The following is a 13287-nucleotide window of genomic DNA, read 5'->3' on the forward strand; positions in this document are numbered from 1 at the left end:
CTATTGATTAAATCAGTGGAACCATCTAATGGTGCCTCTTCTGCACAACAGACTGGCAGCCATTAATGTGATGTCATTGTCAAAGGCCTCTGCAAATTACAGTATGTGTGCCTTTTGCAATGTGGGTCAGATCTCCGATAAATCTTATGCATCTAACCAAGTTTCCACAGTTCAGCTCACGAGGAGCACAAGGGCACAGCTAGCGACATGCTAAAAGATGCTCTGCTGGTGAAGTGCCTCACACCGGTGTACTGTGAGTTTTGTCCTCACTCCAAAGCAAAGCTGGACGCTTTTAAAGTATCTGCTCACCTTATTCCCTTTTCACATCACGCCAATAAGATTTATTCAAATTAATAGTTTGGATACACATTTGTTTAATGATGAAACATGATCTCGCGCAGAACAAAAGCAGATTTCCTCAAGACATCATACAACCTGATATGTCGCCGTAATAAATGGGTACAGACCAAGAGGAATCCCCCCCAACCCCACCCCGCCATCTTTTATCTTCCATAGCCTTTTACTACAGGGTCTCCGAGGGCCGCTTCTTCATGCAACTGCGGGGGATCAGGGCAGAGAAACAGCATATATCTTAAGTTCACATCTTACAAAAGGATTTCATATATTAATGCAGCTCCTGGGTAAACTCTCTTCCTCTCTCTTAAGACATATCTACACAAGCATGATGATGGGGTGTTTAAGCTAAAAGGAGAAGGCTTATCAAAGCTTGCAGCTTCTTCCAGCTGAAGTTTGTGAACAGGTCCACAGGTGTGCGCGTGTGATACCAACAGAACAGACAAGAAATTAAAACACAAATGTTTCATATCTGCGCCGTCAATCTTTACTGATTTTCGCGGTGGAGTAACGTCTCAGAGAGGCAGTTTGTTATGCTCCTCAAATCAATAATGAGAATTTCACCAATGTCACGCTCTACAAGCAAATTGGCCATCTTTCTTTTTTTTTTTCTCCTTAAAAATATGCAACACCATTATGAGAAAATCCAGATTCACTGGTATTACACAAGATATTACATTAGTGGCTCGACAAACATCTGATGTTCTGTACGTACCGACAAGAGACAGATACAGCATGAACTAATAATGCCTTCAGCCATAATTAACTGAAGAAGACAGAGCACCTGCTATACTGAAACAAGAACAAGTCAGAGTTCAGCTCACTGATTTGACTTTACCTCCAAATCCTATCTGATGAATACAATTTAGATGGGCCCAGAACAGCTGCTCATCCGAGCCTTTTCTCATCCTTCCCTCTTGCATTTTCCCTGCTTCACCTATGTTGACCTGGGGTCCTTTAAGAAAGGCTGGAATTACCCCAAGACCATACAGGATATGCTTTTCTTACAAAAAAACAATAAATTAAGAATGACGCTGCATTTAAACTAGTACGTCATGAACAAATTCATATTTCAAATACAACCTCCGGTAGATCCTGATAGATATTTTCTCAAATTTTATTATTTTTTTAATTTTACCATAACTGCTTTAGATAAGACAGCACAGTAGCCAACCTGGAATCAATCGAGTGCCTTGTTAAACTCTAAACTGTTACTTTTCAAATGCAAAACCATGTACCATGATCTCCCCTGTTCATACCAGCCTGCCTTGAAACATCCTCGGGAACAGATGCTCGGAGTTGCATATTTCTAAACTGAACAAAGCATCATGAAAAATGGTAAATATGTTCTGAATTACCAGCATGTGTGTTTTGAAGCCCCCGGCTGTGCTTCCCCATATGTCTCATTCACATTCATCCCAGTCTGAGTGTTTTCATAACCGGACGAAAAGCAGAGCACACAGTTAAAAAAAAAAAAAGAAGAAGAAGAAGAAGAAGAGGAAGAGGAGGAGGAGGAGGAGGAGGAGGAGGAGTGTGATGGTGCCTATCATCACCCATCCTGGCATTCTGGTGGCAGTTTCATTGATTCTATGGCTTTTTTAATCTCAACCACAGGCAAATGTGCTAAAATGACAATCCATACTGAAATCCTTGTGTCTTCCTTGTATCAATTTTTAAATAATATTGCTTACTAGTAATAATAGTGACTATATTACATACATTCTGTGCGTTTGCCAGAATATCAAAGCTATACGAATTTAATTCACACATCCAACCATATCTGTAAAATAAAACGAGATGAACAAACAAGGGGGGAAAAATGTAAATTAGGTATGATTTCCACTTTGCCTGTGCGAATAATATGACTCAACCTGTTCACAGTCACAGTACCTCCAGCCACTCACTCCTTTCAAGGTTAGCAGGGACAAAAACACTGGTAAGGATTCATTCAAGCGCCACAAAAGTAGAGGGCTTGTATCAAACCAACATCTGCAAACACATCAAGAACTATCCACATTTACTGGACCGGTTCATTCTTTCCATTACTGCTGAGCAACTTTACAAGAGATATGATAGATCCAAACGCAATGCAATCTTGATAGTGTGAATGTTAAGATATACAACGGCACAGCAGATACAGCCCAGTGACTAATAGTGAGGAAAACATCCCAGACAGCTGCCTTAGGTTTGTAATCTTCCTTTGCATGCTGACGGATAAACAGCAGCACATTAGCAGCGAGGAAATATCAATTTCTGCATGCATTTGAGTCAACGGGGTCTTTGGTATGTCAATTGCACTGTCAAACACTCATCTGATTACGATGTCCAGCAAAAATCTGTTATTTACTATGACAAAGCCATCAGAGATCCCTATTATTACAGGACTATCGGTATCATCAATATATGTCAGCTTTGGGGATATGGAGACAAAATACATGGAAACAAAGCAAATAAATTACACACGCAAAAAAAAATGTTTCATTAACATCAGATAAGGATGCAAATCTGATTTGGCTGCAGAACTTTTTAAATATAGATTGTGTAAAAGTCAACATCTGATACGATTATGCTAAGTAAGAGTTATTTATTTGGGCAGGCTGGTGGCCTGAGGGTTTAGGACACTGACCACGTAATCACAACGCCCCTGATCGAGTCCGGCCAGGCCTCCCCCTCTCTCGCTCATTTCCTGTCAGCTCTCCACCACATGCTATCTAATAAAGGCACCCAAAACAATACTTCAAACACTTGTGGGAAAAAAAAACACTCCCAAAACATATGGATTTATTTTTTTTTTTTAAGGAAAGATAATACCTGACAGGTAATTCTAAATAGAAAAGGAAAGATTTCACAACAAGCCCCAAGTGACTTAACAATTAGGTAAGGACAGATGTGGAGCAAGTTTAGAAAACTTCGCTGGGCCTGTGCACTGAGGCTACAATTCAGAGAAAATGATGATTTGATGTCAGACCTTAAAATGTCACTGTTCAGTTCTCGGGGTGAGCTGCTGTCAGGTCTGAAGCGTATGACCTAAGTCTGCCAAATATCAGCTACAGCCAACAATAAGTGTGATATAATACAATGACTTCTGTAGATATCTGTAGCTTCTGTATCATTTTTATATGGCTATAAAACAGAGATGACTCACCATCAAAACTGGTAATATTACACACCTTTGCATACCACTTTATACGCTTCACAGGAGCAAGAAAAACCTGTCTTTTAATTCCAGCATAATACAAAAAAGGCCAGCAATATTCTACATTTTGATAATGGCTTTATGTATACGGCTACAGACAAAAGTTTGGCAACTTCACCAAACAAAAAAAGAATCGAAGACCTTACGTGGCACTGGTTTGACACTGTGCTATGAGCAGGAGGTCATCGAGTTAAATCCAGTGACTATCTTAACAGACTACTTAAAAATGCACAAGGAATTTAACTCTTTCCAGCTGCCACTACCCTTAAAGTGCCCTCGGGCAAGGCACTGAACCAACAACTGCTAAACGCACCAGTTAAAGACTGAATCTGTGCAGGCCAACTCCCAGGTCTAAGCACATTTTTATGTACAACCCTCCCTCACAAATACCCCCCCGACCTTTACTGTATGTATAAACATACATACAAATATATATACATATATATACACACACACATATATATTTATATGCTGTCAAGCTGTCATTCAAAATGTCAAGCTTGAAGTTATCAAGCTGCTCTAGATTCTGCATCACAGTATGTTTGCATCATTACTCCTTCAAGCAGCCCCTTAACCTGCTTCTATGTACCCTCTACAGACGTTTGCAAGTTTGACACTACCATCAGTCGTACCGTAGCCATTTCACCGCCAAGAACTTAGCTGTCCCTCCATATTCACTGATTCACGACAAGAGCACCACTGTGTCTTATTCCCATAACACAATAATAGAGCTGACAGAGCTCATACATGGCAGAAAATACATCTGCATAGGAACAATAATGCACAGCTAAGTTTGAGAGAGACACTGACCCACCTGAGATTTCAAAAATATAACAGGTGGTTCTCTGGCGGGTTAAGAAGGAGACTAATTAGCTTACAACTGCATAGCCGCCATCTTTTGTGCCCCATAATGCATTCAGACTTTGTGTTGTGAATAATTTTGAAATAGTGTGTGTATCTTGTTAATGATGTTAAATCATCTCATTTTTAGAGCAGAAGAAACACTAAACCCATAAGTCCATTTGGAGAAGTAAAGCCTCCATCACTGAGCTGTTCTGAACACTGGCCAGAAAGAACAGAGCTCCATAACAATAATAATAATAATAATAATAATAATAATAATAATAATAATAATAATAATAATAATAATAATAATAATAATAATTAAGAGTAGCAACACAAACTAACTTTGCAGTTGAAGGAACATAAAGTAAGGTCCACTCACCAACAAAAGGCACATTTTCTCAGCTCTCAAAATTCCACTGAACAACAAAGCTTAAATTTACATTACTTGCCACATCCTACACAGATTTGGACATTATATACTGCCACTTGAAGTAAAATCAATTTGCCTTTCAAAGCCCTTAAAAATATTTCTCCATCTAGAGTTGCCTTCAGCTGAGGTAGCTAATGCAGGAGGTTTCCTCAACATGCACTATTCCATTTCCAGAACTATGCCGGCATATCTGGATATCACCACCAACCGAGGAGAAATCCCAGACAAATATAATTTCATCTGAACCCTGTCTAATCCATCACTACAGACATCTCTCAAAAAAAACGACTGGCATCTTTAATTATTCATTTACTGACAAATTTCAAAAAGGCAAGTCGAACCCACAATGGTTCAAAGTTTTTCAAAAATGAGTGTGTGGGTGTCTGTGAATCAATTGCCTTACTTATGCAAGTCAATTCAGACGATTCTTTAAAACTAAATCTCTAACGGTCATGGATTGCTGTTACACTGCTACATTCATATAATCAAATTGTAACAGCTCGGTGGCAGATGAGTGTGAATGACACTTTGCTGGTGAAAAAGTTGCATCATTTATGCTTTAGTTTACTCACAAACACAGAAGTCTTTTTGACATCCGGGCAATATTATTTGAGGGAGGTGTTGTCACACACCTATTTTCACCCTCTCTGTATCAGTGCATTAGTCGTGACACAATGCACTACCGGTTGGGTCAAACAATAGCGAGGCAGCGGGCCTGAGACAGCACGCCCTTCAGTGGAACATGAGATATATGCATGCTGCACATGTGGCTGCAGCGAAGGAGGGGGCGTGTCAGCCCCATTCATCCACAGAAGTGAAAGTGAACACATAATATTAACCCTGGAGTTGTGTTTTATTGCTGAGCTTAGCGCTGAAGGGCCCATCATGCATTTAGCCTATATACATGACCTTGATACACACAGCCAGTTAACCTAAGAGGTGTTCCCCCACAAGGCCTCAGGCAGTAAAAAGTCACACAGTTATGACGGGGCAGAACAGGTAGAACAGGGCATAGACAGAATGAGAAAATAAAGACATGTATTTAAGTGGAGGTAAAAATGAACTCACCGTCTTTGAGTCTAATTCGTGGTGTTGTTGAGCTAAGACTTTATCTACACTGGCAGCATCTGTAAACGTAACAAACCCAAATCCTCTGCAAAAAAAAAAAAAGACAAAAACAACTATGTTAAAATGCATACACACACACACACAAGCGGAAATTACAATACATTTTATTTACTGCAAATACAAATGCTAAAAAAAATATACAGTGACTCGCCACAGTAAACTGCATAACAGTAGGCATAATATTCCTATGACCTTATTATTATTGCAATATTTCTCTGTAAATGTGTTTCTAATCCACATTATGGACGTCCTGTAGCAGATTTGAAGCAGAAACTGAGGAGCTCGCTGCTCATTATCTGCTATGCTACAATATGAGACGACACTACACCAACATTGTGGTGCAGTCACAAAGTCAATGTCAAATTGCATTCGGCTGCAGCTTTACAGCAGTGAGCATTTAAGCTTATCTGGCTTGCTGTGAAACCACACGCAGGCGCGCGCACACGGGGACACACACGAACACATGCGCGCGCGGACACAGAAACACACATAACACGCTGGATTAATACTCAACACGAACAAAGTAAGCGATATCGCGACATGCACTGGCAAGGAAAAGTAGAAAAGCCCTGTATTTACCTTGAGCGTTTTGTCGTGGGGTCTCTCATCACCATACATTCTCTTATTTCTCCGAATTTACTAAAATAGTCTCTAAGGCTGTCTGTGAATAGAGAAAATATGTCGGGTCATTTGACAGAAAACATATGGGCATGCTGTTGTCACTGTATTTCAAAAACACCCCGCGATGCGCATAGGGGTCGAATAGAGGACTTCAGATGGACGGAGATCAAAAATAACATCGTGCGCACACACTGGTGAGATATCCCATACAGTACACTACTGCACACAGTGCACATTCGCACATACACCGCCAGCAGCTACACCGAGCACTCAGTCACAGCGACAAAACAACAAGAAATCCTGAGATACGGTGTAAAAGAGAATAACAGTCTCACCTGGTGAGGTTTGCCAGCTGAGGCCACCGATAAACATTTTACTGTAAGGGGAAAACACAACAGAAGTGAGTCCAGATGTCAGTTCGGCCATTTTGACGACTAACTACTTCTAAAAGCGACCTTAAAGGATAAAGGAAGACTATGGAAACACATTCGCGCTGGGTAATTATAGTCTATCTACATGAAAGGGGGAGGCCACTCTCGCTACAAAGCTCAGGTCTTTAAAACTGCATCTGGAAACGGACCCGTGCACGGTTTAAGTGCGTACTGTGGGGACGAATCCAGCACGGCAGTCGAAGTCCTCTCCAAGATGTTGTAACATGAAAAAAAATCGTACCTTAGGATTAAATTTAGAAAGATTCTTACCCCGGGTCATGTTGTGAATCATTTAGGCTTCCGGATGTGGCTTGACTCCCGTCTCCTTCCATATCTATTTCAAACTATAGGCTTGGACTACAGTCACAGTGACAGACACACACAGATACGGCAGGAGATATGCAAAGCCCCGCTATGAGAATATTACTGAGCCGGGAATGAAAGCGTCACACGTGGGATCAGCTCAGCCCCCTGCTCCCTCCTCCCTCTCTCTCAGCATGCTCTACCTTGGCCCACAGGGGGCGGAGCCTGCCTGTGTCACCTAACCAATCCAATTGACGTCAATTCAGGCAATCTGCAAACCAATCCTCCGATTTCTCATTTAATTAAGCAATAAGCCACTAGAGGTGAAAGTGGCTTATTGCTCTTGTAAAGCAGTGGACACAACTGTAAAAATAATGGTAATAATAATAATAAATATTAATCGTAATTAGTATATAGAATCATTCATCTGAAAAGTAAACCTTTACAGAGCAGCAGCGTGCTTTTTTTTTCTTTTTTTTTTTACTTAATCGTTTGTAATTCTTCCGCCGTGCAATATAGTCCCTCAGCAAGGAGCACAATGTGGGCCAATACCTATTTGCGGGTTAAATCGTAAATCATCCTGTTTGTTCTGGCTCACGAGTGTTTTATCAAGACGTAAGCAGCGATTCATTCAGCTGAAAGGTGCGTGCAACGTGAAACAAGGTGGATATTGTGCTTTTTCTTTGAAAATAGTGAAGGAAATCATGCTGATGTGTTTATAATCAAACAACAATAGTATTAAAACAGCAATTACTGAATGTTTCATCCCCAGGAACACCCTGTTGCTTTTTTAATGGTACCTGCAAATATCAATGTGATGCACATTTGTCATATATACAGTATTTGCCCAATAAGAGGTCATTTTTCCAGGTTTTATCATGGTCAATACAATCATGCTATTGGACCAACCATGCAAGTCTGTATTTATTAATTACATTACATATCACATTTAAACATGTTACATTGAAAATTTTCAAACACAGCTAAAGGTCAGATTTTGAAATATGGGCCTATTAAATGGTGGCCAGTATGAGGCGTTGAGGTGGGCTCATTCAGCCCAGTATCACGCCAAAGCATGTAATAGACCCGCTGATCCACGAGAGCACAGTGTGTCAATGCCACGTTTTGCCTCGCCAAGGCGTGAGAAGTTCACACGTGCATGAGGGTGCAGTACCAGCAGGGGGAAATAATGGTGAGAGCAAAGGACCAAGTATGAAGAGAGACAAAGTCCGCCTGGGGATTCTGACACAGGGGACGTGGGTTTGTGTCCCTTGGGAAACCAAACGTCAACGACTTATGTTAACTCGCTTAACGAACTTAACTTATTTCACATGCTTAACCTATGTCACATACCTAACGTACGTACACTTCCGTACGTAATTGATCTCAATTAACTCCCTTACATAAACATAGCCAAGTAGTTTTGGAAGCTAAAACTCACCAAATGGCAACAGTCACCTGAACTGTTTCTCAGCTCAAGTTTTATTTTGAAATTCTACCAGACATTGCATATTTATTTTTGCCAACTTGACCATGGAATGAAAACATGTTTTCATGCAGAGGAGGCAAAACAAGACACTGACACAGTGAACCAGCGGCTCTGTTATTACAGGGTTGGCTGATTATTAGAGGAAGGCCGTGAGTCATAAAATCTGTGTTCAAGCAGGTTCAAAACCTGCTGAAAAGCTTCCTGAGCAAGATACTGACTCTCTGCAGCTGACCCCGAGGTCTGACCTTTAACTGCTATATTCTTTGTGGAGCCAGCAATGAATTTTCCTGTGGGGATCAATAAAATATACTATTCATACATACAGTGGAGTAATTATAGATCTTCTCGTGTAGATGACCTATAATGAGCTGACAGCCCTGCTCTCTGCGCAGCGTATGTGGAGATAAGCTGACTCTGCCCCCTCATGACCCTGAAGAAAAAGAAGAAGGATAAGGGATGAATAAATGAACATGCGTGACATTTGCTGTGGGAAAAATATTTTTTGATATACATTATCTGCACAGTATGCTATCAGTGAAACACAAGAAAAAACCTCATGTACAAATGAGGCCTTAAATGATCTATTACACATTTGCTCTGCATTTGTGTCCACGCCAGATTATTGCTCGAAGAACTCGGACAATGGATTCTATGTAAATGCAGTTTTCATTCACCTTAGCATGAGAGCGCGCACAACAAAACATTCCTGCATGAAACGTGACCACTGATCTTTTTTCATTACTCCCATTCAGTGGAGTTTTTTGAATAGGCCTCTCTGTGCTGACTGTTCGGGGCACTATCAGAGGGAATTTCTTATCTGGCCTGGCAGCATGTTTTTGAAACAATGACTTAGACAAAACCCAAATAACAGCATTTTTGACAGTTTAACAGCTAAAAACCTTCAGTCATTAGTTAGGGAACAGTCCACATCGCGGCTGTCTGTCTGAATCAAAGGTATAGAAGCAAAGTAGCTCACAAGCGTCAAAGAAAATGAAATATGACACTTTAGGTCTGTCCCTGCTACTCGTGATACATTAAAGATTATTTTGTTTAAGTTGTCGAACGTGTGCCAGTGTCCTATAGCATGGGCCTGAAATGTAAATGTAAGAAAATCATATCCTCTCATGCCAGCTGCAGAGAGAGTGAGAGGAGGGAGGATGTAAATTGATGCAGAATATGAGCTCTGAGGAACAACAGGCTTTAAAGCACATCACAAGGTGTGCAAAAATCACAGTGGATTTAACACATGAAGAGCATCTTCTGTTTTATGCTCAAATAAAAACGCTGGGGTCCCGGGTTTCACAGTGCGGTTGTGAATTATTCTGCTTTTTGAACATTGTTATCATGGCCTTTGTATTCACAGTTGTTATACCATGAAGAGAGCGAAGGCAGACGTGACAGAAAAGGTACATTAGGTGTGACGTTTTACAATATCTGCTCAGGGGTCGGGAACCAGATCTGAACCCAAAACAACCTGGAGACAGAGCGGACACGCCTCATTTTCTTTAAAATGATTGGCGCTGCAGTCAAGTGGCACATCATATTTCTGCAAGTATCTTTCATATCTTACGGGTAGCGCCAGTGCGAGGTTTGGGTCTCGAGATCGCTCTTACAGCGATTGAAGGAGAAACATGTATGGATTTTTAAATTGAGCGGTGTTCTCCTTTAATCTGAGCAGCCACCAGTGCCTGATGAAAGTGCCTAAAATGTTTATCCTTCTTTAGGCAACTTTAGGTACTCTGACAGCTCTGCTTTTGGAGCAATTGAGCGTGTGGTACTGAGGAGGAAAGAGAAGAGTTGTATTTTACTACAAATTATGTGGCCTGGAAGCATTTGTAATGGTGACAGATGTTGAAGATATTTTGATTCGTGATTAGATGAAAGATTTCAAGAAATAGACCCATTTTTATATATCCGGCATGCCCCGAATTCATCTGTGCTAAATCACAAGTCGCTATTTACTTGAGATTCAAGGAAAACACAGAGACCTCTGAAATCATACAACAGCATCAGTGCAACTGTAGCCTGTATTCAGTGCTGAAAGATAAACCTCTTCTCAATAGAGGGGAAACAGCATGCAAAAAAGCTTGTAAGTAACCGAGCCTTTGCATGAAAACTGGTGGATCTGGGGATTGAGAGAGAAGTAAAATTGATAGTGTGTGAAAGAGCTGAGGGGAAAAAGAAAGTGAGAGAAGCAACAGACTGACTGACAGTGTTATGAGATGCTGTTTTGAGAAGAGGCATCCTGTTTCCTGTTGCAGCAATCATTTTACATCCTCAGAATCTTCACTTGACCTTGGAGAAATTGTTCTAGGATCATTTCGACCCATTTCCTCCACACAGATTCCTATAATCTGGTCATGAAAATATGTCCTCACTCTTTCAATGTCTGCAGACATATTTAATGATAACTGACTTTTAATACTGAAACATGGTGTAAAGCGAAACTTGAAGTCTGCTGGGACTTAACATTTTTACACCTGATTTGCATAATTATTACATGTTTTAAGCATGCGCTGACATGTGAAAGAATCCATTATTAAATATATTAATTTGACACAATGAGAAAGCTCAGAGAAAATTCCTCCTACCACTTCCATGAATTTGCTATGGATATAATTCAAACACTTGATTTTATCCTTTGGATTTTGTGAATGATTTCATATTGATCACTGCGGATTGAGTGATCTGTGCTTTCCCCGGGAGGGCCTATTACAGCGAAACTCAGAGCCCAGAGGAAAGCTGTGGAGAAGGCTGCAGATGCGAACAAATTGTCTCCCTCTAGTGTCCTCTCCTTTCTGCTTCTTCTTTGTTGAGCTAAAGCACCTCTCAGCCTGCAAGAAGAGAGCCAAACTGAAACATGCATAATTGACAGTCCTATTTCAGGAATTAGCCACCCACCTTACTGCAGTCTACCTGCTCTTTCATCTTGCCTGGAATAACTTAGCATCTTTAAAAAAGTCTATTTCAGTCATACAGGATTATTTACTTGCAAACTGATGAATTTAATTTAAAAAAATGCCTCTTCCCATCATTGATTTGTGAGTGTGGTTGTGTAAAGGCCTTGTTGACTGATCACGATATGTGAGGATTATGGGGAATGTGAACAATTGTCACCACACAGAGAAACTGTTTGAAGTCAGATCAGTAGGCAGGATGTTCTGGTGATGAGTGATTTCTCTCCCCCCATTATGGCTTCTGTAACTACGCAGATGAGTTAATTAAGCTGTGCCAGAGGCTACACACTAGCATTCCAGGTAGATGAGCCACTGTGATATTCAGACATCCACATTATTAAAAAATGAAACTGTAATATTGACTTTTGAAGTATCTAAAGTGCATAAAGCTCTGCGATGCTTCCAAATTATCCTTGCAAATGTAAAAAAAAAATTAAAAAAAATGCAGTAATCCCTTGTGCCAAGTGCCCAAGAGCACCTTGAAATACCACAGAATAGCTTGTAGCACCTCAGAGGATCACAGAGTCCTCAGAGTTTTTCAAAATATGCAAAGTATGCAAAGTAAATCCACAGCACTGAATGAACAGAACAGTTTTCCAGAATTACTAAAACCGCATATACGTTTCTGCATTAACAACACAGACCAAGCCAGTTGATCTGCATTCTTGACCTCAGTATTAAAAAACCATTTGCATGTGGGGCTCTCCAGACCAATCAGGCTCCAACACAGGCGGATGATGACGACATCGTTTACCTGCTCCAGTGGGCTGGGAGATAAGCTCATGCCCCTGCTGCTCCCTGGAATGTTCTGGCTGCTGTTTGTACGACTCCGGAGAGAGCTGTGTGTTACAGATGATGACGAGTGGCACTAAAGCACCACGAGGAGCCATCCTATCACCTGTACAGTCAGCAGTGGGGAGAAAGATGTGCACGTTGGCCTTTTGAAGAGCTTTGTCAAGACAGAGGAAGTGGTGTACCCCTCCCCATGCAGAGACTGAACGTGAAACCGCCCTCAGTCATGTAAGTTATATCAATTTCTTCGACTGGTTGAAAATACATTTTTTAAAATTCAACATTGTTTCTTGACTTTCAACTTGCAGTCCTCAAATCTTTTTTTCCACACGCGGTCGAAATACAATGAAGCCCATTTTGTCGAAATCCTCCCCAGGACAGCTGTGCACTCTGGCTTATCATGCAAATTTGCAGTACACACTCAAGATTTCCTCTTTATTATGGCGTTAAGACACACTCATGCATGCATGCAGCTGCATTTGTTGCTGGTAAAAGGACAATTGACACACACACAAAGGCCGACAGATTACTTACTTGTAGAAGTCTGATTCTGAGTTTTAGTAACTTTCTCTGAGTGTGTTTTATAGGAGTGCATGTGCTATACCTCAGATATATTTTGAAAACTTCCAGTGGGTAAGAATGGCACAATAAGCAGGCCTCTCTGGACACCACAGCAAAGTAGTGTTTTCTGTCTTCTGGCTCATTCTTTGTTTTCTACCACCTTATTCTCTCTCCCCTCT

The 13287-nt window shown here is 40.8% G+C and overlaps 2 protein-coding genes across 11 annotated transcripts in view; both read right to left on the bottom strand.

Annotated features, from left to right (window-relative positions):
- The window catches only part of msi2b (musashi RNA-binding protein 2b), a 233788-nt gene extending 226244 nt beyond the window's left edge, over nucleotides 1–7544 (bottom strand). For 5 of the 10 annotated variants that reach the window (XM_070982591.1, XM_070982592.1, XM_070982588.1 and 2 more), the window contains exons 1-4: nucleotides 7277–7490; nucleotides 6911–6951; nucleotides 6534–6615; nucleotides 5895–5979 (exon numbers count right to left, since the gene is read on the bottom strand). In XM_070982591.1, the coding sequence (XP_070838692.1) occupies nucleotides 5895–5979; nucleotides 6534–6615; nucleotides 6911–6951; nucleotides 7277–7338 (270 nt within the window). In that variant the 5' untranslated portion in view covers nucleotides 7339–7490. Of the gene's footprint in view, nucleotides 1–5894; nucleotides 5980–6533; nucleotides 6616–6910; nucleotides 6952–7276 lie in introns of all 10 variants that reach the window. The other 5 variants (XM_070982595.1, XM_070982593.1, XM_070982590.1 and 2 more) reach the window with 4 other exon arrangements.
- The window catches only part of LOC139344427 (uncharacterized), a 243085-nt gene that overhangs the window by 220727 nt on the left and 9071 nt on the right, over nucleotides 1–13287 (bottom strand). The window lies entirely within an intron of this gene.

The sequence above is a fragment of the Chaetodon trifascialis genome, chromosome 16 (assembly GCF_039877785.1).
Source record: "Chaetodon trifascialis isolate fChaTrf1 chromosome 16, fChaTrf1.hap1, whole genome shotgun sequence".
In the NCBI taxonomy this organism is placed as follows: Eukaryota; Metazoa; Chordata; class Actinopteri; order Chaetodontiformes; family Chaetodontidae; genus Chaetodon; species Chaetodon trifascialis.